This window comes from Molossus molossus, unplaced genomic scaffold, assembly GCF_014108415.1.
Source record: "Molossus molossus isolate mMolMol1 unplaced genomic scaffold, mMolMol1.p scaffold_m16_p_7, whole genome shotgun sequence".
NCBI classification, from domain to species: Eukaryota; Metazoa; Chordata; class Mammalia; order Chiroptera; family Molossidae; genus Molossus; species Molossus molossus.
The window spans coordinates 107239201-107266166 of record NW_023425401.1 but is presented as its reverse complement, the minus strand read 5'-3'; the positions used below and the strand labels follow the sequence as shown (position 1 = coordinate 107266166).

The window sequence follows — 26966 nt, the reverse complement described above, 5'->3', positions numbered from 1 at the left end:
GTCTGTAATGTTGAAGTGGGAATTCGGGGTATTTCTGCTCCGTGGTTCTGAATAATAGTAGCGTTCCCTTTAACTGGAAAAAAAAAAAAAATGCACGGAGTTCTTGTTAAAAAGCAAAAGTAGTTTAGAATAGTGTTGGCCATGTTGCTGGTCGCTGGGGTAGGGTGGGAAGGAATCGGTTGGTGTCACGAGGTTGGCAGAGAGAATGATTCACCCAGGGTTTGAGTTGATGACCCTTCTTTAAGCTATATTGGACCCATCTCTTTGTGAAGTAAACACAAATGAGCTACTGCAGTGGTCAAGGGTAAGTCATTTGTACAAGTCTAAAGGAAGCACTTGAGAATATCAACATGAAATGTAGCGTTTAGGTTAACAAAGAGTTCTTAGGAGGCCCCTTTAACCGAAAAGCAGGGATGAACTGTTATTTACATGTTCATTTGTTGCTCTCTGTTTGGAGGGGTATCTTTAAAATACAAGTACAAAGAGTGGGTGTACTATTAGGCATATACAAAACTCTCAGGAAGTGGGGGTTACAGAAGAAGATGGGAGAATAATAAAATTTTAGAAAATGGAAAAAACTCCCTATTCTTTCTCTCTCTCTCTCTCTTTTAAAAAGACTCAATTGTTTGAGAGCAGTTTTAGGCTCACAGCAAAATTGAGAGGGAGGGACAGACTTCCTCTAGACTCTCTGTCCCCCACATATACAGCCTCCCCCATTATCGACATCCCCCACCAGAGGGGCACATTTGTCATCATCAATGAACTCACACTGACACATTGCTATCACCCGAGTCCACAGTTCACTCTTGGTGTTGCGTAATGTGTGGGTTTGGGCAAATACATTATAACATGAAACCACCACTACAGTACCATACAGAGCATTTCCACCACCCTAAAATCCTCTGTGCTCCTCCTACTGATCCCTCCATCCTCTCCCCCAATCTCTGCTTTTTTTAAAACTGTCTCATGTTTTTGCCTTTTCCCCAAAGTATCGTATAGTTGGAATCCTACAGCATGTAGTCTTTTCAGATTGGCTCCTTTCCCTTAATAATAATATGCATTGAACTTTCCTCTATGTCTTCTTGTGGCCGGATAGCTCATTTCTTTGTAACAATGAACAGCATTCCATTGCCTGGTTGTACCACAGCATTTCTACCCATTCACCTATGGAAAGACATCTTGGTTGCTTCCAGGTTTTGGCGATTATGAATAAAGCTGCTGTCCACATCTGTGTGTAGATTTTTGTGTGGACATACGTTTTCAACTCCTTTGGGTAACTAACAAGGATCATGAAGGCAGGATCACATGGGAAGAGTATGTCTGGCTTTGTGAGGCCCCGCCAAGCTGTCTTGCAGAGTGGCTGCACCGTGCTGCGTTCCCACCAGCAATGCATGAGAGCTCCTGTTGCTCCACATCCTCGCCTGCTTTTAGTGTTGTCCGTGTTTCAGATTTTGGCCACTCTACTAGGTGTGTGGACTCTACTAGGTGTGTGGTATCTTACTGTTGTTTTAATTTGCATTTCCCTGTTGACGTGATAAGAAGCATCTTTTCATAAGCTTTTTTGCTATCTGTATGTGTTCTTTTTTTTTTCCTTGGCATGTGCCCCTAGCGGGAACCGAACCCGGAACTCTCTGGTCCTTAGGCCGACGCTGCAACCGCTGAGCCAAACTGGCCAGGGCTTGTATGTCTTCTTTGGTGAGGTGTCTCTTAAGGTCTTTGGCTCATTTGAAAATTTTCTATATTTTCATTTTAGAAACAAAAGAAAGAAAAGCTTCCCCAAATATTATTGGCTGGTGGTGTATAAATAAAAAAAAACCAGTTAAACCCACCTAAATCCTAAAGATACTTTGTCCACTCTTAATTTTCCAAAGCAATCCAATGTTGTCATTTGGAAAGCATACAAATGTTTCCTGCAAAGATCAATTGTATTCTTTTAGGGATAATTAAAAAAAATTGAACTGTTTTTAAAATCTTGTCTTTAGATTTTAGTTATATATTTAAAGTAGTTTTTATTTTGGTCCTGCTTAAGGTTTATAGGGCTTCCTGAATCTTCAGAGCTTCAGATTCATTCCTGACCAACGTTTTTTAAAGGGTCTTCGAACTCCAGGATTAGATGCGACCCACCACGATCGACCGCGCTACCCTTGGGACTTTAAAAGCATCTCTACAGTTAGTGCCTTCCCAGTGGGTTGGCTCCATCCCCAGGTTTCACACGGCTCTGTCTGTCTCGCTTTCCCTGTGCACATTGCTGGGTCTGCCCCTCCACTTCATTCCAAACCTAGTCTCATTGACGTTGGCTTTCCTCCCCACACGGCTACAGCTCCCCACACGGCAGGTGTTCAGTAAATGTTCCCGTATTGCACGAGAATTATGGCCCGTGTACTGAATAAATTAGAGGATTCCCGAGACACTTGGTCAACTCCATTCATACCGAATACAGATATGTTAAATGTTACGGCCAGTCAGTCGATGTAACCGAGAATCTTTGCCTTACAGAGCTGGGGCAGATTAGGAGCCATGTTGAACTTCGTGAACTCGTGACTTGGAAGAGTCCGGTACAGAATACTGTTCGGCGGAGTTACACTTGGCAGCATATCATGGGCCCAGACCTCATGAGAACACGAAGCTAATACATCTACAATACCCAGCCAGGGATGGCCCAGAGAGCTCAGGGCACCCTAGTCAGTTCCATTTCCTTGGGGGTTTGGCTTTAACTAGAGGGAAAAAAAAGTCAGAAAACCCATTTATCTTAACACAACTACAATAGGTTGCAAAAATAGGTGGATGAGTTCAAAGCCAGGCTGTCCTCAAAATGGGCAGATTAAAAAGATTGGAGAGGTCAGCTCACAACCCCTCAGGTTTATCAGTTAGGAAAGTCAACTTCCGCTGGCCCCTGTGCCTAGAATGGACGCAGCTGCCGACCCAGAGCTCTTGCGGGGAATGGGCACAGAGAAACGTGGGTGGAGAGACTGCATGTTGGAGGCAGGTCCTTAGGCCCTGTGGACACAATGAGATGCCCAAGGGCAACAGGCACATTGGCAAATGGACCTGCCTGTAGGAGCTGAAAACATGGGTAATTTAAGAGCAAAACCCTCCAGGTGATTTATTAGACTGAGTCCTTTTAGGTTCATGAAAGAAAAGAAATGCATTTTCAGCCCAGCTGGTGTGGCTTAGTGATTGAGCATTGACCCCTGCACCAGGAGGTTGCTGGTTCGATTCCCAGTCAGGGCACATGCCCAGGTTGTGGGCCCGATCCCCAGTGGAGGGCATGCAGGAGGCGGCCGGTTAATGGTCTCTCTCATGGATGTTTCTATCTCTCTCTCCCTCTCCCTTCCCCTCTCTCTCTAATATCAATAGAGAAAAAAAATGCAGTTTCCGCTGAAACCATGGAGCTAGTATGTAGGAAATGACAGTGTTAGTTTTGTAAACTTCACATTTTTTAGAATTCTGATGATTGCGGAACAGGGAATAAAATCATTTAACAACACACACCAATGAAACACACAGGAAAAAAAATTAGTTGTATCCAACAAGGTCCAAAACCTGGGTATTGGAAAAATGGCGCAAACTTGAAAAAAACTGTTATTTACCTCGAATGCAAGTTCAAAAACTGTCCTTGGTTATGTTTAATGTTTCACAAGGTGTGCTTTTACCCACTGAATTTTTAAATCCCTTTCTCCAGGAAATTGATTGACCAGGTTTTCCTTTTCCCAAAAGAATGTTTCTTCTCCTTCTCCTTCTTCTTCTTCTTCTCCTTCCTCTTCTTCTTCCTCCTCCTCCTTCCTCCTTCTCCTCCTTCTTTTTAACCACAAAATTGTTTAATGAAGTCACCTAAACAATTTCTGCACTTTGACTATTTAGACTCAAGTCGAAAGCATTTTCTTTCATCCATAAGGGTTTGTGGACTTATACATAAATACTTACTTTTCCCCTTTTTAAAGCTTTTAATCAGATTATCCTCATCTGTTCTCATTATATTTTTAAGTTGCGTCCTAAGGTCTGAAGATTCAAGAAACATTAAAAGATGAGGAATATTGTCTCTTCATGAATAGCACTCTAAGAGGAGAGGAAAAAGAATTCTATTTTTGTTCCTTTGAGCCATCATCCAAAGCAAAAAGCTGCCTGTTTCAACTGGAAATAAAAAAAAAAAATGCCTGTGAAACGCACCTCTCCCTGCTGGTGTGAAACTCTCCCCCAAGCTGGGATTGAGGGAAAAAAGAGACCAATGTTGCCAACAGATAATCAGTTTCGTATAGGGATGAATCTAAGATGCAGAATTCCAATATTTCTCTTCTTTTTCTTCCTCACTGGTTTATAATGTTTTTTTAAATTAATTAATTTTCCCTGAAAGGCTTCAAACCTGCTCTAAAAGGGTAGCCCATAGTACTCTGCTCCCTGGGCCGTGCCTGGAGCCGCAGAGAAGACATCTTCAAAGCTCTTTGGACAAACTCCTCTCTCCCTCCGGCTACAGAACATGCCCCTAGGAGGCAAGGTGGGACCACTCTCTCCCTTAGAGATTTACCTTGGACTTGAGTCTGAGGTCTCCTCCCAGCAAAACAGAGTCCTGAAGCCTTTGAATGCGTTCCTGTCTCCCGATGGGCTTTGTGGCTCAAGCTGGCTCTTGACAGGGATGGATACTTGGCACCAGGAATTATACCACTGGGCAAGGCCCTGAGGATGCAGTGACTGTTGTCTCCGACGGCGTCTTCCAGAAAATCCGCATGCTCTCAGTCCATCAGGGGTTAGGCACCGGAGACTAAGGTTCCACCTTCCGAATACTATTGCTGTGACCATAATTGAGTAGTGGTGACATTTTACAACACTGCCTTTGTTCTCGAAGTAGTGGCACCCCAGCACTCAGAGGTGACCGAAATGCTGCCTGCAAGAAACCTGACCTTTATCGCTTTTAGGGAAGGATTAAAGAGCGACACGATTCAAAGCAAAATCGAAAACACAGACCGAAAAAGAAAGGGGTGCTGAGGATGAAAAGGGACAGCTGCTATTCAGCCAACGTGGGCAGGCTCTCGACTCGGGAATTTGTTTGCACACTTCCCCGGGCTCCTCGCCGTGGGGTCAGGAAGCAGGAAGCACACATCTCTAAGGAGGAGGCCCGTGGAGGTAGCAGCTGGCTCGAGGCCTCACAACCAGTGAGCACGCTGGATTCAAACCCACGTCTGATTCCGTCGCTCATTCTCTAGGCAGGGACTCGAGCTGGCCGTGAACAGCTTCTTCTGGCACATGAGTAACACAGATCATAAAGGGTTAGACCAGGCCATGATTCTCACAGGGGGAGCAGGAGGCGGAGCTGGACCCCACGGGGTGGTGTGTATTGTGCGACTGTGAATGACGGTGACAGTGGAATGCTAAACCATCTATCCATCTATCCATCCATCCATCCATCCATCCACCCATCCACCCATCCACCCATTCATCCATCTATTCATCCTCCATCCATCCATCCATCCACCCACCCATCCACCCACCTATCCACCCATCCATCCTTCATCCACCCATCCATCCATCCATCCATCCATCCATCCATCCATTCATCCACCCATCCACCCATCCATCCACCCACCCACCCATCCACCCATTCATCCATCTATTCATCCTCCATCCATCCATCCATCCATCCACCTACCTATCCATCCATCCATCCATCCATCCATCCATCCACCCATCCACCCATCTACCCATCCATCCACCCATCCATCCTTCATCCATCCATCCATCCATCCATCCACCCATTCATCCATCTATTCATCCTCCATCCATCCATCCATCCATCCACCTACCTATCCACCCATCCATCCTTCATCCACCCATCCATCCATCCATCCATCCATCCATCCATCATCCATCCATTCACCCATCCACCTATCTACCCATCCATCCACCCATCCATCCTTCATCCATCCATCATCCATTCATCCATCCATCCATCCACCCATCCACCCATTCATCCATCTATTCATCCTCCATCCATCCATCCATCCATCCACCCACCCATCCATCCATCCATCCATCCACCCTCCATCCATCCACCCATCCACCCACTCATCCATCTATCCATCCTCCATCCATCCATCTGTCCGTCCATCCATCCATCACTCCTCCCGGCTCTGCAGTCCTGTGACCTTGCTCCTTCTAATCTTGGCCTATATGACTGACAAACAAATGTTTGGGAAGAAAGCAAAACTCTTTCTTTCTTTTTTTTTTTTATCCTCACCCGAGGACATTCTTCCATTTTTTGTTCAGATAGAGCGGGAGGGAGAGAGAGAGAGAGAGAGAGAAACATCAACGTGAAGGGACACATCAAGTGGCTGCCACCCGCACGACCAACCAGGGCCGGGGACATACTGCAACCGAGGCACGTACCCTTAGCGGGAACCGAACCCGGGTCTCTCTGTACCACAGGCCGACGCTCCAACCGCTGAGCCAAACCGGCCAGGGCAGAAAGCAAAACTCTTTCAACCAAAAAAAACCAAAAATGGTTTATAAAGATATGTCTTTTCCCACGGCAATGCTGGTTGAGCTGATGAACGTAAAAAGTGTGCAGACAAGGGAATTAGGAGATCTTTTTGGGCCTCCTGATAAGTTCCTGAGAAACCTGGCTCCGCGGAGGGGCCATAATGATGACTGTTTTCAGCAGCCTGGATAACAGCTAATTCTCACCCACCGCGTTCATGTTCTCTAGGTCTTCCTGGCCTTGTATCCATAAGCCATTGAAATGTTTTGAGAATTTCAATATCGTCAGACTCAACCACATATTCAGGGCTTTCAGGCACACCAGGTGTTCACTGAATGTTTGTTAAGTAAATAAGTCGACAAAGGAATACAGTGTATACTTAAATGTGCCAAAGAGAAAGAGAGGGAGGGAGGGAAGGAGGGAGAGGGAGAAAGGGCAGACCGAATCCACACAGGGGGCGAAGAGAGAGAGCAGAGACCTGGCTCACATGCCCCTTCGGGCTATGTTGGGTCCCATGCATGTCCTAGTGAGAGCCTCTCACATGGTTGAGTGTGAGACCAATGTCTCAAGCTTTTTATCTTCATACAACGTGGCCCCAACAGGCAGTTTTTCTCCTAGTGACCATATGAAGGGTGATGGCTTCGGAGGCTTGGGAACAACTGGGCTCTCTTGAATGTACTGAGAGATGGCCATTTCAAGGGTAATCTAATCACATGCACTTTCTAGCTGAGATGCTACTCCATTCCAGATCACAGGACTAGATGGTTTAATGATTTCTGGTTAATAACTCGATATTTCCTGATCAGAGGATAGCTGACCCTTGAGTGACTCTTAGTACTGTTCTTCCCCCAAAGGGGCAAAAAGGAGGAGGTTAGAGGTGATATAGCAATGAGTGGAGAGTAGAAAATGTAGCCAAAAAAAAAAGAGAGAGAGAGAGAGAGAAAGGAAAAGAAAATAAATACTGGTGTTTCATCCTCCCCTAAAAATGACGACAGTTAATATTTTGGTGGTTTTCTCAGTTTGCTTTCTGTGTGTGTGTGTGTGTGATTTTGTGTAAACAAATCGGACTGGTGCTGCGCTAAGACCTTTATTCACTTAGTGAAACACTGTGAACGTTATTTCCACACTCAAAGGCACAGACCTGTAATGTCAAAGGAAGACACACCAAGGACTTCCACGAGCTCCATCCTTGATGGGGGACTGTCTGTGGCCCCTCTGAGAGGGCGTGGCCATAGAAGCTGCTGTGCAAATACCAGGACGCCTAGCAGGTGGGACCCAGAGCAGGGGGCGCCTGGCAGAGGCTTGAGAGGGAAGATCCCGGTCCATGACCCGCTCGCCTTCCTGCAGACCACGCCCTCCTGGAGGACCACGCCTTCCTGCAGACCACGCCCTCCTGGAGGACTGCGTGACCTCTCCTCCGGCAACACCGTCCCTCTCCCCACGCCACAAGCCTTGACTCAGGGCGATGCCCACAAATACTTTACAAACAGGTTCTGCGGTTTTAAATGTTATTTATTTTGGGCTCTTGCCTCTAGTTCAGTCAAATGGAAACTCACCCGGCTACACAGATATTAAGAGAATATTTAGGTGTTTTTGTGCAGACCCTTTGAGATGAGGTCAGAGGACACACAAGCTTCCCTGGGCCTAGGAGGCTGCCCTTCTACCTGTGCATGTTGTCTGCTGACCCATAACCCAGAGCTGGCATGAGCCGCCTGCGTAACCTACTCGCCCCAAAGTAGGGGCTCTCGCTTTCCTTTATTTTTATTTATTTCTTTATTTTGTGGTGCATGCCCCCAGTAGGAACCGAACCCGGGACGCTCTGGTCTGCAGGCCGACGCTCAACCGCTGAGCCACACTGGCCAGGGCTCCCGGAGTGAAGTCTCTCGGCCGACCACTCACCGACTGCGTGCAGACGTCTCTCTGAGATGGAATGACGTCACCAAACCAGCATCAAGCACAGCGGACGGGAATGGCAAGACCGTCATCGCTACAAGTGCCAACGGAAGGTGTTCTGCACACCCATCCCACGGGTGCCACGGGAGAATCACGGAGCCGTGTGGCCCCGCGTGGAAACGCCCTGGAGCCACACCGCTGCCGTGCAGAGACGTCACCCTGCGAGGTGCTCCTTCCCGCCTGGCTGTCGTCTCGGGCTCCCTCCTCAAACCCCGGCTGGCCTCACCCGTGTGCTCACAGGACAGCACCGCCAGGCAGCGGCCCGGACGCGCGGAGCAGGGGACGGGATGATTCGTCCTCCCGCGCGGCGTTTCGTGGGCACGCTGCCAGCATGATCGCCCTCCGTGTACTTCCGAGAGCGGAACAGGCTGCCTCCCACCAGCCGTGTGCAGGACAAGTTACCCCAACGCTGCACGTTCATCGAGAGAGAAGAGCGACCCCCACGCATTTCAGCGGGTCGGGGAGGGGTCGGCCTGCCTCTCTCCAGCCCTCCTGCTTACTTAGGGGACGCGAACGCAGCCCAGGTTGCATTCAGTGGAGTGACTTTCTCCCGGTCACGCAGGATCACAGGTCCCTGACAACACAGATGCACTGGGCTCTTGCCCTCTGCTAACTGGCTCTGCAGAATTTACCGGGATGAAAGGGACTGAAATGACGCAGTAATGGCAGATGCTCTGAGCTGACCGGTTAGACGTGGTATCATTTTCCCCAGTACAGCTGAGGCTGAGAACCCCCCACCGAGGACCCCCTGCCGAGTCACAATGACAACAGTGACAACAACTGGACCCAGAGGCTTTCTTGGGAGTCCAGCTTGAATCCAGTCTCTTAGCAGCTGGCGGCGAGGGTGGGCCGGGCGTCCAGGCCCTGGCTGCATTCACTGATGCACTGGCAGCCCACACGCCCGGTGAGCTGACCCCTCCGAGCCCTGTCAGGGGGAGCGTCAGCCCCCAGTCTCCTTCCAGAGGCCCTGACGGTGTGATGTGGTGTTTGCGTGGAGATGTAGCCAGTGCACACTTGCTGGCATTGGGGCACATTCTGCACCACACCCCAAGGTTCTCTCATCTCACCTTATTAAACCACCGACTAGGGATGACGGAGACGCCCTTCCAAAGGTGGGAGAAGAATCTGAACATCTCACCTTCGGAATCAAGGCGAGCTTGTGTGCAGCCGAAAAACCACTGCGCAGACGGCTCAACGAGATGTGTGACAGTGACCGGAGACCGGTCCCCTTACCTTTGTTGCAAAAGGTCCCATCGTAGGCCGTGTTGGAGCAGTCACAGGAGTAGCCGTGGTACTTCTCTATGCATTTGCCTCCGTTCTCACAGTTGGTCCCGTAACTGGTGCAGTGGCCCGAGCACCCGGATTTGAAGCCAGAGGTGACCTTCGCCCTTTCCTCCAGGTCTAGCGTCACCCCGTTCATCCTCAGGGAGCGGATGCAGCCCAGAAAGCCCTGCTGGCCCCCGGCACCACCTGGAAACGACACAAGGTGTGCAGCTCAGTCGGAAGGACCTCAGCGATGGCTCTGATTTCATTCATCACTTGAACAGCTCTGGGAGGGGCAGAGACAGCCACGTCTAGTCAGCTTTCTCACTTTTCACTGGGTCTTGCCGAACAGAGAAAGTCGAGGCTTTTCCCCTTTGGGCTGTAATGCCTAATTAGAAGTGGCTGTCTTCTGAGATGCAATACGCTGACTACGGAAACCGAATGTGTGGAGACACCCCAAAACGACATAAGCTGTTTTGGAAGTCTTATCTGGTTTCCTATAGAAAATAAATTTATAGAAATCTCTAGGTTCTCTGGTCTTTAATCTTGTGTCATTCAGTTCCGGAGCATTGTCTATTGAAAGAATGTAAAAAGGCAGAGAGACATGAATATATGAACATGGTTACCAAGTCAGTTAGTTGGAAGGGATCAGCCCACTTGAAATGTGATGGTAAGTCCTGGTTTTGGCCTCATGAAATGCCTTGCTTTGGAGACCACGGGAAGGGCTCCTGGGGCCTTGTCTGGGGCAGCGGGAAGTTGGAATGAATCATTTTTCACAGAAGTCAACCATGCCACATTTATTACCAGGTCAGGCTGGAGTTCATTGCTTTTGTCTAAATGTCACTGCAAGACAAACAGCAAGTTCGCTTGATTTTCTGAGTAAGTTACAGGGTTAGATGGAGGTCCATGAGCATGAAACTATTAAAATATTCCCAACCAATTTCACAGAAGACGTCACTGAACCATTATATCCAAATGGGTTTAATTGTGTCTGTAACTACCTTAGCTATGCTTTTTATTTAAAAAAAAAAAAAAAAAGCAGTTGGTACAAAAGAAGAAACTCGAGTTCATATACATGTCTATATTTTAGAGTAACGGCTTCTCTGGAAGGTAAATACAATGAATAGCAGTTTAAAATGATTAAACAAAACATGTGATGTGATTTAGAAAAACGATACTGTTAGTAACATAAAAGCGACTCTTTTATCGAAGGCTGTGTAGTAGGCACTCGACCACATGCCTTACAGATGTTCATCACCCAGTCGTCACGACGACCTGGCCAGGTAGGCGTCTTATTACTACAGCCATTGTACAGATGAGAAAACCGAGGCTCAGAGAAACTCCGAAGTGAACTCAGAGACTCAAAGCTCCCAAGGGGCCACATTGTGTCAGCTCTGCCTTGTCCTCTCGTCTACGGTCTTAATTATTCTCTCTCCGTGTTGACAGCCTGTAGTGGAAGAAGGGCCCCATGGTCAGGCCCCGCAGATGTCGGTGTTTCGGATGTCTTCAGTGACGGAGTGGTCAGGAGGGGTGGGAGAGAGGGGAGGCTGGCAGTGGGGGATTGATTCCTACCACCTGTTCTCTTACGTCGAGGAAAACTGTCCAGTGTGACCAGCTCAGCAGACAGGGCTGGTGGGTCAAAGCCTTGGTCGCAGAGACGGATTCGCCTGTGCTGGGACCGGGAAATCCTCGGCCAGGAAATGCCAGAGGAAGCACTCGGTTATCTTTATAAAGCCAAGGTCTGCGGCTCTCAGCTGGGTGGTTCATAGATTTGAAGAAAGGTTCCCCAGGGATTATTCCTTTTTAAATAAAATGTTTGCAGAGAGGATGAGGCGCAGGGAGTCCAGGTCCCTTCCTGATCAAAGCCGGGGGCGTAGGTGGCAAAGTTGATAGAAACCATCACCTGGACGGAGTCCCCGTTTCGCAATCTGTTGTCAGCTGAGCCTCACACCTGGTGCTAAAGAGGATTTTTTGGGCCTTTGCCACAGTTTGGAAGCATTTCAATCCATTAGTCACCTTTTATGTGTTAAAATTTTAATTTGGCTTCTATCCTTTTAGCACCTGTGGGCTTTATTTTTGCAATAAGGTCTTTCCAAGGGCTTTTTGTCCAATAAATGCCCAGCCATTTACATTTTCATCACCAGTCAGCTAAGACGATATCCTATCAAAATATGCTACAATCGAAAAATCCTTGCTTTTAAACATCCCCTTCTCTTTCTCCCTGATTACAAATGTAACAGTTTTTTACGGTGGAACCATAAACATACCAATAAGTGAAATGAAAAAGAGAATCTGTAACGCTCCTCAGATACAACTACGTTCTTTCACTTTTAACAAACAGCCTTTCCTGCTTTTATCTAGGAGCATACACGTGTGTAAACAATAAAACACTGGAAGAAATGCGATCATGATAAACATTGTTTTGAAATGTGCTTTTTTGTTTTTTCTGTACTTCATATATCATAAAACATTTTCCAAGCGATCAGCATCCAGCACATACAGCTAGAACATCTTGTTTAAATCTGCACAGCAGCTGGCCCTCTCAATACAGGAGAACTGAGTTCCCTTCCAGTGACGGCCCCTTCAAACTTCCTCTGTATACGATACTGAAATAAATACCCCTGCACGCGCCTTGGCATACTTGTCCAGTTTTTACTTAGAATTGATTCTTGTAACTGTAATTGCAGGCTACAAGGGCATATACATTTGGAAGGCATTTGAAATATCTTTTCTCCAAGAAGAATGTAACAATTTGTATTTCACCCATAGAGTGTGATATTCCCACCTTCTCCACACCAAGTCTAACAGTAGGCAGGAGCCTTTTGAATTTACAAGGGGGGTGGGGGGGTGGGGGAGAGTTCCTTGTTTTAATTTGCATGGCTTCAAATACTGTGATTTGAATGATTTTTACGTTTCACCAAAAACGTCTTAGCTGACTGGTGATGAAAATGTAAATGGCTATTTTGTCTCTTCATGAGGGGAATAGGAGAAGTCATTTGTTCATGACACTGTTTTGGGTGTTAACTCTTCGTTGTAAATTTGACAACTGCAGCCTCCCCTTTTGCGTTAATATGTACATACAGTTTCTCTTTCCCTGGGAAATCTTTGCATGTTTCTGTAGTCACATCCATCTATTTTATGTGTATGATTTCTGTCTTTGGTATGAGCCTTGGAAGGAACTTCTCGCATCCAAAATAATATAATTGCTCAACTGTATTTTCTCCGGGCACTTTTATGACCTCACTTCCTGCAACATCCCACTCACCCAAACTGTCTGAGATGTATTTAATTTGGAAATAATTCACATTTAATGGGTCTCAGCGATAGTTGAGAGCTTGAAGGAGAGAGATTGCTAAAAGACTCCAAGTAAATGTCAACATGACAACAACAAAAAAAACTGAAGATTTAAAAAGGGCCGGTCGGCAGAGCAAATAAATCTAGATTCAATCATCATTTTATTCTTAGTAAGGCAAACGTTAGGATCTCCGTATGTGTACTTATTTACGTAGGCAGGCCCCAGCCCAGAAAGGGTTAGAGGGGGCAGCGTATTTCTGTTGCTCTGCTCTTTGCCTTTGATTTTCTCTGGTCCTGACTCTTCCTGAGCTTCTGCGGTTATTCGTCTTTCTTCCTGCTGTCGTCTTTACCTCTCTCTCCCCATCAGGACTGTGGACTGGGTTGGGTAAGCTGTGTGGCTTTCCTCAAACCTCTAAGTCTCTCTCAGCATCAATTTTTCCCAGCCATAAAAAAGGAGGTTGGGCTAGGTGAAGTGTCTGGCCTTCCAACTCTAAATTACTCTGCTCTGTGATGTACAACCTCTCCCTCGGTGCTTCTATGTCTCCGTCTCTACAGTTCAGTGAATTACTCTCAGTTTCCTTCTCTCTTCCTTTCCCCTCATTGCACAGCTGCCTGACTTCCCCCCTTCTCTTAATTGACCGTAACATCTGACTGCAGTCTAATTTGTATTTGTTGCCTCCGTTAAATAAAGTTTTGTCCTCTCTTTTCTTAATTTATAAAGCAGATAAGTGGGATGCCATTTCTCTCTCTCAAAAGAAAAAACGGAATAAATTATGCTCCTTTCTTACTTAGATGGGCCCTGATTTATTAAATCGGTCAGTGAGCTGGAAAGTACTTTACTGATCGAGTCGATATGAAGAAAAATCTTTTGCGCTGAAAATGGTCGTTATATATTATGCAAAGGATGTTAATGCACTAGAACCAGTGATGATTATGTGAGCTCCGCTCGGGTGCTCTACAGAAATCTTTCTTGATGACAAACGTCCTAAGTTTAAACTGCAGGTCTGCAAGCCAAGAAGGCTCCTTAACCTTTGTTGATGATAAAGTCAACATGTTGTCGTTGGAGAGAACCTCCGTCACACGAGGGCTTCACGCACATTCGTCAGGCCTGTGGTAGTGATCTAAGGGGAGACTGGGCTTAATTTGCAAATCATTTTTCATGGGAAATGCTATGCAAGTATTGCAATTAAAGATCAATTATGAAAATTTTGGAACCGCCCATAATGAATCACATACCCTCAAAGGCACAGATAATGAAGGCAACCTCGTCAGGTGTTAAATCAAACAAAAAGGGTGGAATTCGTGATCCGGAGGAATTAGAAAAATGCACTGTTGTCACCTTCAGCAGCTGAACCGGGTTCCAGAGCCCCTTGGGGGCCACTCACCCCCCTGGGCAGGAGCCACACCAAAGCTCACACACTCAACCTAATGGACCCCTTCAGGACATATTTATTTCCCGCCTGCGGGGAGACGGGCCTGTGCCGGTTTTTGGAAGGAACTGTGAAACAGAACCCGCAAAGTCTTTGTTCTTGAGCCTGTACTCTTGCAGAGAGAAGGATAGTTAACAGTAGACTGGACGAGCCAGTCAAGCACACCGGGGGTTAGAAGGTGATGACCATGAAGGAGGAAGAACGCCGGGCAGGGTTTGGTGGGACCAGGAGCGGGGGTGGGTGGGGAGGTTATGATTTTGATGGGCTCCACTGAGAAAGTGACAGAAAGAGTATCCATCAGCGTCCGCCTGGGCGGAGGGCTCCGGAGGGCGGACGGAGGGACTACCCTGCAGGTGGGGGAAGTGGGCGGGGCGGGAGCGGAGGGGAGGATGGGGAGCTGTGGGAGGCACAGAAAAGCCAGGACACCCCTCAGGGCATGCGTGTCAGGGGCTGGGGAAGGCATTTCTGACAAGAGGAAGATGACCTTTCCCTGCCTGCAGGTAAACACAAAGAGAATCCCACACAGCCTACAGTGCAAGGTGCAGTTGGCACACGACAGGGAGAGAGAAGCATGAACCGTGGTCACCAGTGCACTTGGTTATATTGGCTCTGCCGCTGATCGCGTGCGATCTCTCCAGCTCCTTCGTGGGCCTCAGTCTCCTTAGGCACAACACTGGCAGAGCAGCCCTGGCCGGTTTGGCCCTGCGGTTAGAGCATCGGCCCGTGGACCGATGAGTCGCTGGTTCAGTTCCGGTCAAGGGCATGAACCTCGGTTGAGGTTCGTCCCCAGCCCTGGTTGGGGTCATGCAGGAGGCAGCCCACTCGATGTGTCCCTCTCACGTTGATGCTTCTCTCTCTCTTTCTCTCCTTCCCTCTCCCACCCTCCCTCCCACTCTATCTGAAGATAAATAGAAAAATATCCTTGGGGTTAAAGTAAAAACAAAACTGCCCTAGAACTGTGCTCCTGGCAGGGGCACATCCATCACGGGTGATAAGACACCCCTTTGTACTAATGCTCAGTTAACGCTAGCTATTATTATTATTAGTAGTAGTATTATTTTTATTCAGTATAAACAAAATTCTACCAAAGCATCAGTTAAAATCAACTAAACACAGCTAAGAGGAGTGTTCCCAAGGCTGATACGAGGTGTCTGAGTCCTGTGGAACACATGGGTCCCATCCCCAAGTTTATATGCTGAAGACCTCACCTCCGCTGTGGCTGTGTTTGGAGACAGTGGCCTTTAAGAGGTGATTAAGGTTAAACGAGGTCACAGGCTGAAACCCTAATCTGACTGGTGTCTTTCGAACAGGAGGAGGAGGGCAGCAGGGACGCCACAGAAGAAGGGTCACATGGGACAGTGGGAGAAGGCCGTGGCCTGCACACGGAGGCGGAGAGACCTTGGGCGGAACTAACGCGGCCCGCCCCTTGATCGGGGACCTCCAATCGCCACAGGTGTGAGGAAACAGGTTTCTGAAGTTGCAGCCGCCAGGATTGGAGCGCGGCCGTCTGAGCGGGAGAGGGCGCTGAGTCCTGGGTGAGCATCAAGCTTGGCCGGGCCCAGGCCTGTCGGAGGCAATGACCTTGGAATCCTCTTGCTCACCGTTCTGTTCTCCGGGGAGGCAGGGTTCCGAGGGCGTTTTCTCTCTCTCATCTGCTGTGTGGGACTGTACCTGCACTGGGGCACTGTGGGCGGGCCGGGAGGCCTGAGCCTGTGACCGGATGGCATAAAAACATTGGTGAGCCCAGCCCATGCGGCTCAGTGGATTGAGCATCGTCCCACGGACTGAGAGGTCCCGGTTCGATTGCTTGATCCCCAGTAGGGGGCGTGCAGGAGGCCGCTGATCCATGTTGCTCTATCACTTAGATGTTTCTATCCCTCTCTCTAAAAAAACAAACAAACAATTAAAAAGCATTAACAAAAACACAAAGATTGGTGGGAACGAGAGCTATGACTTCTCTGTGCCCCAGTGACCCACAGACCCGGGCTCTTCCCCAAGGTGGCCACACCTGGCCTGGGCAGCTGAGGGGACACCAGCAGCTTTGTGCCCTGGTAGGCTGGGCCCCCGAGACTTGCAGATGCTGCACCTGCCGTGTCTCCTGTTCTGTATGGTCCTGCTGTCTCTTAGGTAACATGCAGAACTGTCCACCTGAGCCCGTGAAAACACCGTGTGGTATCGCGACAGGCGTGCAAAGTGAAACCCGCTATCCGGCGAAGCCGAGACCTCGGAACGGCCAGCTTCTTCAGTGGTGAAGCGAGTTACAGGGCGTTGGGTCCCACTGTCCAGCGCAGAGCTGCGTGGCTGACAAGTATTGATCAGGGGTGCTCTGGCAGCTAGGTATTGGGGGCAGATATGAAAACATTTTGACAGACTCAGAAAGATGGGGTTTGGAACGTTGCTTTTACCGACAATGCTCATGAGCGCTCATTCGTAACTTCAGTCAATAGGATGGATTTTTTTTTTTTTTTAAGTTCATTATCACTACATGGATTTTCTGATGCCACCACAGTAAGGGACATGAGGAAGATGTGAATGCAAACGATTTAAACTAGAAGAAACTGCATAGAGACGGAGGGAGTGCGGGTCTCCGGGAGGGAGGACACTCCCTGGTGTCTGAAGTGAGCTGCCCCGTGGTGGCGATGGCGTGGAGAGGCCCCAGGCCATTTGGGAGGCAGGACCACCACGACACGACTGCTATCCCAGAGCTGATATTCATGGAGTACTGGCTGCGCCGGGCGCGGTCCCAAACTTGACATGTTTTCACTCTCACAGATAGACGTTATGATTGTCCCCATTTCACAGGCGAGGAAACGAGACCAAGAGAGTTGCTTTGCTCCACGTCGCACAGCGTGTGAGTGGCCCGCGCTCACCGCCAGGCTGTGTGGCGCCGGCCTGCACACGTGTTACGCTCCGGTTGCCATGGTCACGACTGGGCCTCACAGGACAGTCTCCCTCCTACGTGTAACACGCTCGGAGGCATTGCTGCGCTTGGGTACGGAACAGGCGGGCAGCGTGGTGAAGCTCTGGGGTAATAATTCACCACGCGGCAGAACGTTTTCCCTGAAGCTACAAGGATGGCTGGAGCGGAGACAGGAATCCAATGCTCACAGTTCAGAGCCAGGGAGGGGAATGCCCAGACCCATCTCGAGGTCAGCGACGAGGGGGCAATTCTTTGATGCCATGGCTGAAGTATTTTTCTCTCTTGGTGCAAAGTCTTGATACTCACCTTTAAAACCAGAGCAGCTACAGGCTTTGGCCCCTGGGTGGTGGGTGGCGGGTCATCTCCCTACACTGGGTCCGGCAGAGGGCCCTTGCTCTGGAGCAAGTTCCAAGTCCTTCCCAAAGGAAGGGACTGAGAGAGACGCTACAGCGTTAAACCACCGTATCCTAACCAGATCCAGATGTTAAATATGAATAGTTAGTCCAGCGAACTTCAATGCAAACCCAAACTGTAAATACATCAGCTTAGAACTCTGTCTAAATATTTCTTCTACCGATGCCTGCATATTAGCTTCCTACTCTGTGTCCTGCTCATCTTTGGAGAAAAATAAGCATCTTTTCTCTGCTGATCTCAATGTATTCCATGTCTCTTTTTCCCCACATCTCCTCTCTCTCTATCTTTATTATCTGTCTTTAAAAGTCTTCATTTTTTAAACAACCGTATCCAATCGCTTCTCATCCCCAGCCAAGGTCCCCCCGCCGTGCTGCTACCCGCCGCCTCCCTGTTTTCTCGCTCTCAGACCCCAGACTTCAAACCAGCCTTTGCACATGTCAGTCTGAGGTCCAGGATGGATTTGTGGATGTGGGAGGAATCAGCATGGCTCTGATGATCCACCTCCCAGGAGGTACGAGGTTGCCAAGAAAAGAGGGTGGAGAAAAAAGACAGGATGCCCGAGGACGGCGAGGGTGGGCAGAGCAGCTGGGGGCTGAGAACAGAGCCTGGGGTGTTCAGCGGTCAGGACCGCAGGGAGGGCGTGGCTGGGGACGTGCAGCGATCTGGAGAGCTCTGGGGAAACGAGAAGCCAGGAAAGCCTACACGTTGTGGTCATTCTTGAGACTGTCCTATCAAAGGATAACGAGATACTTGTCGGTGAGGACCTGGGCGGTGAGCGGGAAGAGGTTTGGCAGGTGCTGGTTTATGAGTCCGTTTCCGCGGAAGACGCCTCCCTGTCCGGGTGGGGTGGGGGGATTCTGAAGCTGTGTGTGGGGACACGAGGAGGCGGGGACAGGAAGGGGTCAGGGTAGGAACAGACGGGAACTGGTGGTTTCACGAGGAGCAAAGCTGAGGCCCGAGCATTTGCTTCTCGCGTAGGTGGACAACGTGTGGCGTCTGGACCTGGTGATCTCGAGGGAATGAACGCGAGCGCGCGAGGAAACGGGACAAACACGACGAGGTGTGGGGCAGACACATAACGGACGGGTCACAGAGCTACCTCGATCTGAAGGCATCAGGCTGAGTGAGCCGGAGTGCCGTAGGTTACCACCCCGAAAGGCAAAACTATGAATTTTCCAGAACATATGTATATTTTGAACACATGTACGACAGACATAAATACACCCAGTCGGGTGCCCGCGATGGGGAGAGAATGGAGTTGGGGATGGTGCAAAAAGAGGAAAAGTATGAATGCGGGGCCCTCCAGGAGGTGGCCCCAGCACCGTGGGATGGAGTGAGTCCCATGCAATGCTCACCCCCAAGCCCTCCGGGGACCTTGAAAACGAGGCTAGAATGAGGCATTTAGCGGGGAAACTCTTGTTTACTTGAACTAATAAAAGCGGATCCTTCCCTCTGGCTTCCTCAGAGTACCCCAGGGCAGAGCGGGGCTGTGGGTACCCACCCCTTCCCCCATATCTGTGGCACCCGGGCTAATTTCCTTTCCTGTGACAGGTGCCATGGACGATCACGGCAATTTTGCTGCGGTCCTTATTGAAAGACTAAAAAAAATCAATAGGGGAGATTATTTGATCCATTTGTTGAAAAGAAAAATTATTTTCATATTGTTTGCCAAATGAAGACGCCTCCCCTAGGATGGATGATTGTCAGGAGGAAGCTGGTGTGTCAGGCCCCGGTCCCCGCAGCCGTGTGCTGGGGGCACAGGCGCTAGTTGGCACAGAAGGTGGGCAGTAGGACCGGCTCCTTTCTGAGGTTCGAAACCTCTCTCTCAGAGGCACTACACATGTACCCCAGCCTCAGAAAGGGGGCTCAGGCCCTGTGGAAACAGTTCCTTAGCAGACGATCTTTTAGTGAAGGGCTCACAGAGGTTCAAAGGACACTGTCAATTGGATTATGTGGGGAGTATATTAGAAAAGAAAGGTAAAAAGTAGGTCTAGCATAACATCCTTAATATGTGAAAACTCGAACCGTAAAATAGACAGCTGGGACTGCAAAAGTTAATTAGTTCTGACCGCTAAAGGGCAAAGGGTGGGAAAACATACAGTGGGGCACAGCGGGGAAGCGCCGTGCCCCAGCTGAGCTGGGGGGGGAGGGTCTCCCGAGAGGGGCGCTGCCCACCCCGTGTGGCCTCCAGGCGGAGCCCGGGAGGGGCAGGCGGGGCGGAGTGAAGGCGGTAACCTGGGACAGCTGGGACAGGGAGCATTCCCGGGGGGACTCTCCCGTACTTTCTTTGCATCTTTGCGCTGTAGATAGGTTATCGATTTCTTCCAGTGACTTATTTTTTTGGACTAGATTTTATCTAGCAAATCATTTTCTTTTCTTTCTGTACCCTGGCAGTGGCTTCCAGGCCTGCCGTCACTTGCCATCTGTGTCTGCGTGAGTGCCAGGGCCCGGTACAAGGGTCGGGGCAGAATCCCGCTGCCTTGTCACTGCCAGCAAACTGGGGAGCCCCGTTGTGGGGAGGGAGACTGAAAACGAGACAGAGGGCCCAGAATGATTGAGGCCCTCTTTGCTTTGGAGATGGGACGAGCTAAGCTTGAATATGACGATGAACTCAGAGAAGTAACCGAAACCGCACATTTCGCTTGCTCATTCAAAGACTCACTTAGCAAACGTCATGGGGCAAGCACAGTGGCTTCACCCCAGACCTCGGCTGTCGTGTCGCCTGCCTTCTGGGGAGGACACACACAGAAATGAAAAGATTACAAGTTGTAGGGAGAAGGCATCATGGTAAATGACTTTAGGTGGCGTGGTCAGAGACGGCCCCTCTGAGGGGGTGACCGAAGCAGAGGTGAGTGACAGGAGGGAGTCAGCTGGGTCGTCGGGGTTCGGGGTGTCTCTCAGGCAGAAGGAACAGCCAGGGCCAATGCTCTAAAGCAGGAGTGAGCGTGGGGTAGTCAGGGAACATCTCAAGAGTCTGGAGACCAGGTAGGAGACCAGGTAGGAGACTAGTTAGGAGACCAGTTAGGAAACTAGTGAGACTAGTTAGGAGACCAGTTAGGAGACCAGTTAGGAGACTAGTTAAGAGATGAGTTAGGAAACTAGTGAGACCAGTTAGGAGACTAGTTAGGAGACTAGTTAGGAGACCAGTTAGGAGACTAGTTAAGAGATGAGTTAGAAGACCAGTTAGGAGACCAGTTAGGAGACTAGTTAAGAGATGAGTTAGGAAACTAGTGAGACCAGTTAGGAGACTAGTTAGGAGACTAGTGAGACCAGTTAGACTAGTTAAGATATGAGTTAGGAGACTAGTGAGACCAGTTAGGAGACTAGTTAAGAGACGAATTAGGAGACTAGTGAGGAGAAAGGTAGGACCCTAGTTAGGAGATAAGTTGGGAGACTAGTGAGACCAGTTAGGAGACTAGTTGGAAAGCCAGTAAGGAGATCAGTTAGAAGACTAGTTAAGAGATGAGTTTGGAGACTAGTGAGACTAGTTAGGAGACTAGTTGGAAGGCCAGTAAAGAAATCAGTTAGGAAACTAGTTAAGAGATGAGTTAGGAGACTAGTTAGGAGGCCAGTAAGGAGACCAGGTAGGAGCTCAGTTAGAAGACTAGGTAAGAGATAAGTTAGGAGACTAGTGAGTCCAGTTAGGAGACCAGTTGCGATGGTCCAAGCAAGAAGCATGTGGGTATGTGCCTGCGGCACAGTCTGGAGGTAGAATCATACACTTGCTCTTGACTAGCAGTAATGTGGGAAAGACAGGAAGTCAAGGGTGACCCCAAATTTTGCACTCGGCGAAAAGGGGTGGACAGTGTCGTCATTTACTGAGCTTCCCTGCTCCCCATGAGTCCTCCTGAAGACACTGCTTCACCCCCGAGTCACCATCCGGGCCTGCCGTGCAGCGCAGAAGGTCCTGAAGGCGCGAGAATGAACGTTTTGTGCGACCTCGCGCACAGAAGGCATGCCCTCCTGTAACCCCAGAGCCATCCAGAGGCGGTCCCCGCCAAGGGAGTTGAGCCTCTTTGTATTTGTGGTTGTGTAAACAAATCAAACATGGTCCAAGATCATAATAAATCCCCCCGCCCCCTCTCCATTCTACAACTTGTCTTGGTCAGCAAATGCTTAGAGACAACTAGTCAGTGAACAGAAAGGGGCGAAAGTAAAGTTGCACCTCTACATCCTGGGACAAGCGGAAGAAAAGAGAAACTGGGTCAGTGAAGGTCCCTGGGAGGATGAAACTGGGTAGAACCCACCCAGCATGCGTGGGGCTAACAGTGTTTTGGAAGAAACTTGTCCTAGGCCATCTGGGCAGGATATACGGATACAGTGAACTCTGCTCACAGTATTTAGCAGGAAATCAGTGACCCTGATCCTGACCTCATAGAAAACAATTTAAAAAACAACGTGTAATCTTGAGAACTATAAATTGAGGGAAGGATTTGGAAGGGGCTGGGTTCGAGTTGGGGCGGAGGAGTCAGTATTTCATTTCACACCCCGGGCCTCTGTCCTGGCCCCTGGCGAGCAGGGCTTATGAATAAGTCAGAGGGACCAAGCTGACGCGTCTGTCGTGGCCCAGGCTGCAGCCAGCAGGTGAATATCTACCTTGACCTTTCTTCTGGTGACTTTCTAATATTCTCCAAGCATCTCCACTCAGCCAGGAACGGCACTGGGCACTCTGGCCCTCGTTAACATGGACTGACCCCCGCTGTGTCTCTGCCGCGGGGCAGCGGCGTCACGCCTATGAACGGCGGCCGGGTCACGTCTGGGTTTGCTTGGTCTGCGCCTGTCACAGTTGACCGACTTGATCCTTCAACCCCTGGAAACGCAGAGGGGGCGGGGGGCATCTAAGGGGACCCCCAGCCTCGAAGTCCCTCAGCCTTGCTTTCTGTTCATTCTACAGAGAGAAAATGGCTCATTTCCTCACCTGCTCGTTTTCTGGAAAACAACATGGAAAATTTAACGAGCCGTGGAAAGGGGACTTGGCTTGAAGGAACACTGGCTTCAGCTGGACTCGGTCCCAGCAAAGACCAGGCCGTGCGGCTGACCCCCTCTGTGCACAGGCTGCCCAACAGTCTGCTGTTCGCATTGCTTCGCAGGGTGGACCTGTCCCCAGTGTCGGAGGAGCCTTTGCAAGACGTCTAAGGGGAGGCGTGGATTCCTACTTATCGTTTCGAGCAAACCTGAACTCAGGGAGTCCATTCCCTTCCCCTCCCTTCCCCCCTTCCTTTTGCACAGTGACAAGTGCCCTGGATTATCACAGAATCTTAAGCTGCTCTGGAAGGCACAGGGCAGAGGCCTCAGAGATGTCCTTGGCCCTCCTCCGATTCCCTAGGCGAGGGCTGCGAGCCCCAGGCGGTGGCAGGCAGAGCTGGAACTTGGTCTGGGGACTCTCGCCCTCACTCCACTCCGTCCCGGAAGAGACCCCAGAGGCCCAGCAGGCTCCCCGGCGGAACACTCCAGAGGCTGCATTGCTTTTTCTGCCGGGGAAGTTATTAAAACCCACAGAGGGAAGCGGCGGGGGCCTGGCCATGACTCACCAACAAACAGCTGACTGTACAGTTCCAGGCGCGTGTGGCCTTCTGTGGGCGCCTTGCGGACCTGCTGGGGCAGCCGGTCCACCTGCAGGCTGGCCTGTTTGACGTTCCTCTCCGCGGTGACCCGGTGCCACTGGTCATCATTGAGGGGTGTGGGCGACCTCACCACAATCTCCACTGGCCCATTGCCGACATCGAATGAGAAGGAGACTTGCGTGGCAGCTGCGGAAGCAGAAAGCATGACAATCGCATGAGTGTCCTTCTCCCAGATAAGGAAGAACAGAGGGGAGACCAAGCAGGGAGAGAAAAATAACCCAAGCCCGTCACTTGGCGAAATCATCGCAATAAGGATCCAATCTCCATCCATCACTAGCCATTAATTACCAACGGGAGGAAGAGAGACTTGTACTGGGGACCAGGTATACATTTCTTTTCTTTTCTTTTCTTTTTTATCCTCACCCGAGGATATTTTTCCATTTTTTGTACAGATAGAGTGGGAGGGAGAGAGAGGAAGGAGAGAGAGAGAGAAACATCGACGTGAAGGGACACATCGAGTGGCTGCCACCCGCACGACCAACCAGGGCCGGGGACAAACTGCAACCGAAGTACGTGCCCTTAGCAGGAACCGAACCCGGGTCTCTCCGGACTGCAGGCCGACGCTCTAACCGCTGAGCCAAACTGGCCAGGGCATACATTTCTTTTCTTTATCCTTAGAGCCCTACCGAGACGTTATCATCACTGACTCTAGATAAGGAAACCAAGGTCTGGTGAAGTTAAGCCCATATCTTTTTGATTCTACACCCAACATAACTCTCCAGTAACTCCGGGGACAGAGCTTAATAAAACACACATTTTCTCGCTCCATCCCCAGAGATTCTGCCCCAGCTGGTCTGGCGTAAGCACTGGTATTTTTAAAAACTCCCTGGAAAGTATTGACAGATAGAGTCAAGAGCTCCTGCTTTGGGGGGATTCGCAAAACTTCGTTTCATTAATCCAATTGCTGGAGTTCCTGCTGAACGTCATGAGTTGCTGCTAAGTGTGAGTGAAGGTCACCTGTGACTTCTTCTGACTACCCCTGTCCGAACAGCTCGGATCTTGTGGAAGAAGCCCCCGCCAGGGTCACCTGCTGCACACTTCGGCCGTTCCCCCCGGGATGCTGGATCCTTCATAACCCTTCCTCCAGCACCGAACACAGATCATTCTTTGTTCATAGATTGGCTCCAAATCAATCTCCTTCCACAATAAATCACCTTCCAAAGACAGAAAATGGATCGGACGTTTAGTTTCAGCGACTCCAGTTGTAAGTAGATGATGGTGGCTTCCCATTTCAGCGTCTTTTTGTTTTGTTTTAGTTCTCCATGTTTCACAAACACAGCTTTTAAATGAGTATTTGTCATGTGATCGGCTGGAGAGGCAGCTTCATGCCCCTCCCCCATCCCTCTCCCCTCCCCCACCAGCTCCCCCCAGCTCCCGGCTCAGCCCACCAGATTTTCTCACTTTGCTTATGAAGGAATTTAGTCTCTCTATCTACCAAAAAGCCTTGGCCTAATCTCTAAGCAGTTTAATTTTTTTTTTCCCCTTGGGGCTAATGGAAAATTCAGCTTCTCTGGACTGGTACCATTTTGAGATGATGTCGCAAGCAATCTGACTTGTAATTTAAAAACCAAGGTGGGCCAGATTCTCTTAGGACGCAGACTGTTCCCTGCCTCTGGGTCAGGCCCCTCTGGGAGCCGTGTTAACTTTATTGAGCTACAGGAATATTCAAGTCAGGGCTCCATTTAATCAGCCTAATTGTACCAAGGAATTTTGATCTTTTCTGTCCCTAGAAAGGGAACTTTCTTTTAAACACCTGTGGCAGTTCCTGAACACACCCCGGTCGAATATCTCCGATAAATCAGGGGCTCCTGCCTCCGGGGGTCACTCGGCTTGATGGAGGCCTGTGACCTTCATCAAGGTTGACAACCCTATGACTCGGCCCCCAGATGCCCTTCCCCCATCTTTCTGGTGTAGTCAATGGGGAGAAAGCATCCTTCGTCTTCAGATGGGATCTGTTATGTCCCTGTAGGGCTATGTTTTAGCAGGTGCATTTTAAAATGCGAGTTGTCAGAACAGCAAGAACGCAAGGGTTCCTGAGCTAAGTGGAAAAGATTGTGTTGTTGTCAAGGTATCAGCAGCCACCAGGGAGATAGAATCTAAGGATAAATTGGATTTAACCGCCAGGTTCGACTCAGAGGGATAAATACTACTCTAAGTTCCCCTCCTCCTGCTATGATGCATTCTTGTCCAGGTCTTTAAATGCCACCACTCAGAGAAACTCTGAGGACCAGAAGGTAACTGGGAAATACACCCATACTTTCCCCCGCTTGTCACACTGTATCCCCTGTTTCTTCCTCCGGACAATGGGTCTTCCTAACCTCAACGCTCCCCGCTCGAGAAGGAAGGTTTCTGAGATTCTGCTGCAGCGTAGTCTGGGGACAGTGAGCGAGACTCAGGACCTCAAGACTGAGGTCCCCTGAGAACACCCCTGAAAGAGCCTCCATGCCGGCTTTGCTGAAGCAATATTCAGTTTCAGCACCTCCTCCTTCCCTTGGGGTGCGTCCCTAGGAAGGGGGCTGCGAGGCCCGTGTGAGAGCCGAGGAGCGGGTCCCTGTTCCGGAGTCATTTCGCGTGAGCTGCCCTGACATCGCTCCGGGACGCCCGGGAGACACCCGTCTCCCCGGCGCATCACACGCTGCTTTAAACACTTCTCCAGTTCGGTGTGTGCTGATTGCTCGCGGTCTTCGGGGTGAGCGGAACTGACATTTCCAAAGAGATCATTACAGAGAGAGTCAGGGAGCGAATAAAAGGGGGCAGCATAAAAGACACCGGAACCAGTGACTCCGTCCTCGCTCAATGCGAGCCTCCGGTTGGAGATGAAAGGTTGCCCTGCTTCTGCCTGTGGAGAAGGAATTTCTTACACACGGAGACTGCGCTTTCCAGAAGAAGGCATTTGAGACGTGGGTGTATCTAGTGTGGCTCACTGGAAACACCGTAGCAAATACTAACAGCTGCCTGTCCACTAGCATCAGGAATGAGGAAGCATCTGAGATTCACCCGACTCGCACACAGATACGTTGGCCTGTCACAGTTCCATCCATAGATGCTGGCCGAACACAGGAGACTCGTGGGCCAGAGACAAAGGACCTCTCCTATTCACAGTGCAGCAGGAAACATGAACTTCCCGTCCACATGGGGTTCCCTTGTCCCCCAGGTCCCACGCGGGCACGTGGAGCGGCCCAGATGGAGTTTGTGTCAAGAATTCTGAACTTAGTTGCCCTGGCCAGTTTGGCTTAGTGGTTGGAGCGTTGGCCTGCGGTCCGGAGAGACCCGGGTTCGGTTCCCGCTAAGGGCACGTACTTCGGTTGCAGTTTGTCCCCGGCCCTGGTTGGTCGTGCGGGTGGCAGCCACTCGATGTGTCCCTTCACGTCAATGTTTCTCTCTCTCTCTCTCCCTTCCTCTCTCTCCCTCCCACTCTATCTGTACAAAAAATGGAAAAATATCCTCGGGTGAGGATAAGAATTCTGAACTTAGGAAAGTGCAGTCTTTTCAAAGGGCTGCCAGCAAACCTGCTCACCTGTTGCCCTGGGGAGACACCTGAGCTTTGTTATCCTGGTCAGAAAACAAATCTGCCCTCTGTTTTGGAGGGAGACACGCTC

The 26966-nt window shown here is 49.8% G+C and overlaps 1 protein-coding gene across 1 annotated transcript in view; it reads right to left on the bottom strand.

Moving 5' to 3' along the window:
- Positions 1 to 26966, bottom strand: part of CNTNAP2 (contactin associated protein 2) — a 1693809-nt gene that overhangs the window by 143812 nt on the left and 1523031 nt on the right. The window contains exons 17-18 of the mRNA XM_036246733.1: positions 23275 to 23493; positions 9656 to 9892 (exon numbers count right to left, since the gene is read on the bottom strand). Of these exons, the coding sequence (XP_036102626.1) occupies positions 9656 to 9892; positions 23275 to 23493 (456 nt within the window). The remainder of the gene's footprint in view (positions 1 to 9655; positions 9893 to 23274; positions 23494 to 26966) is intronic.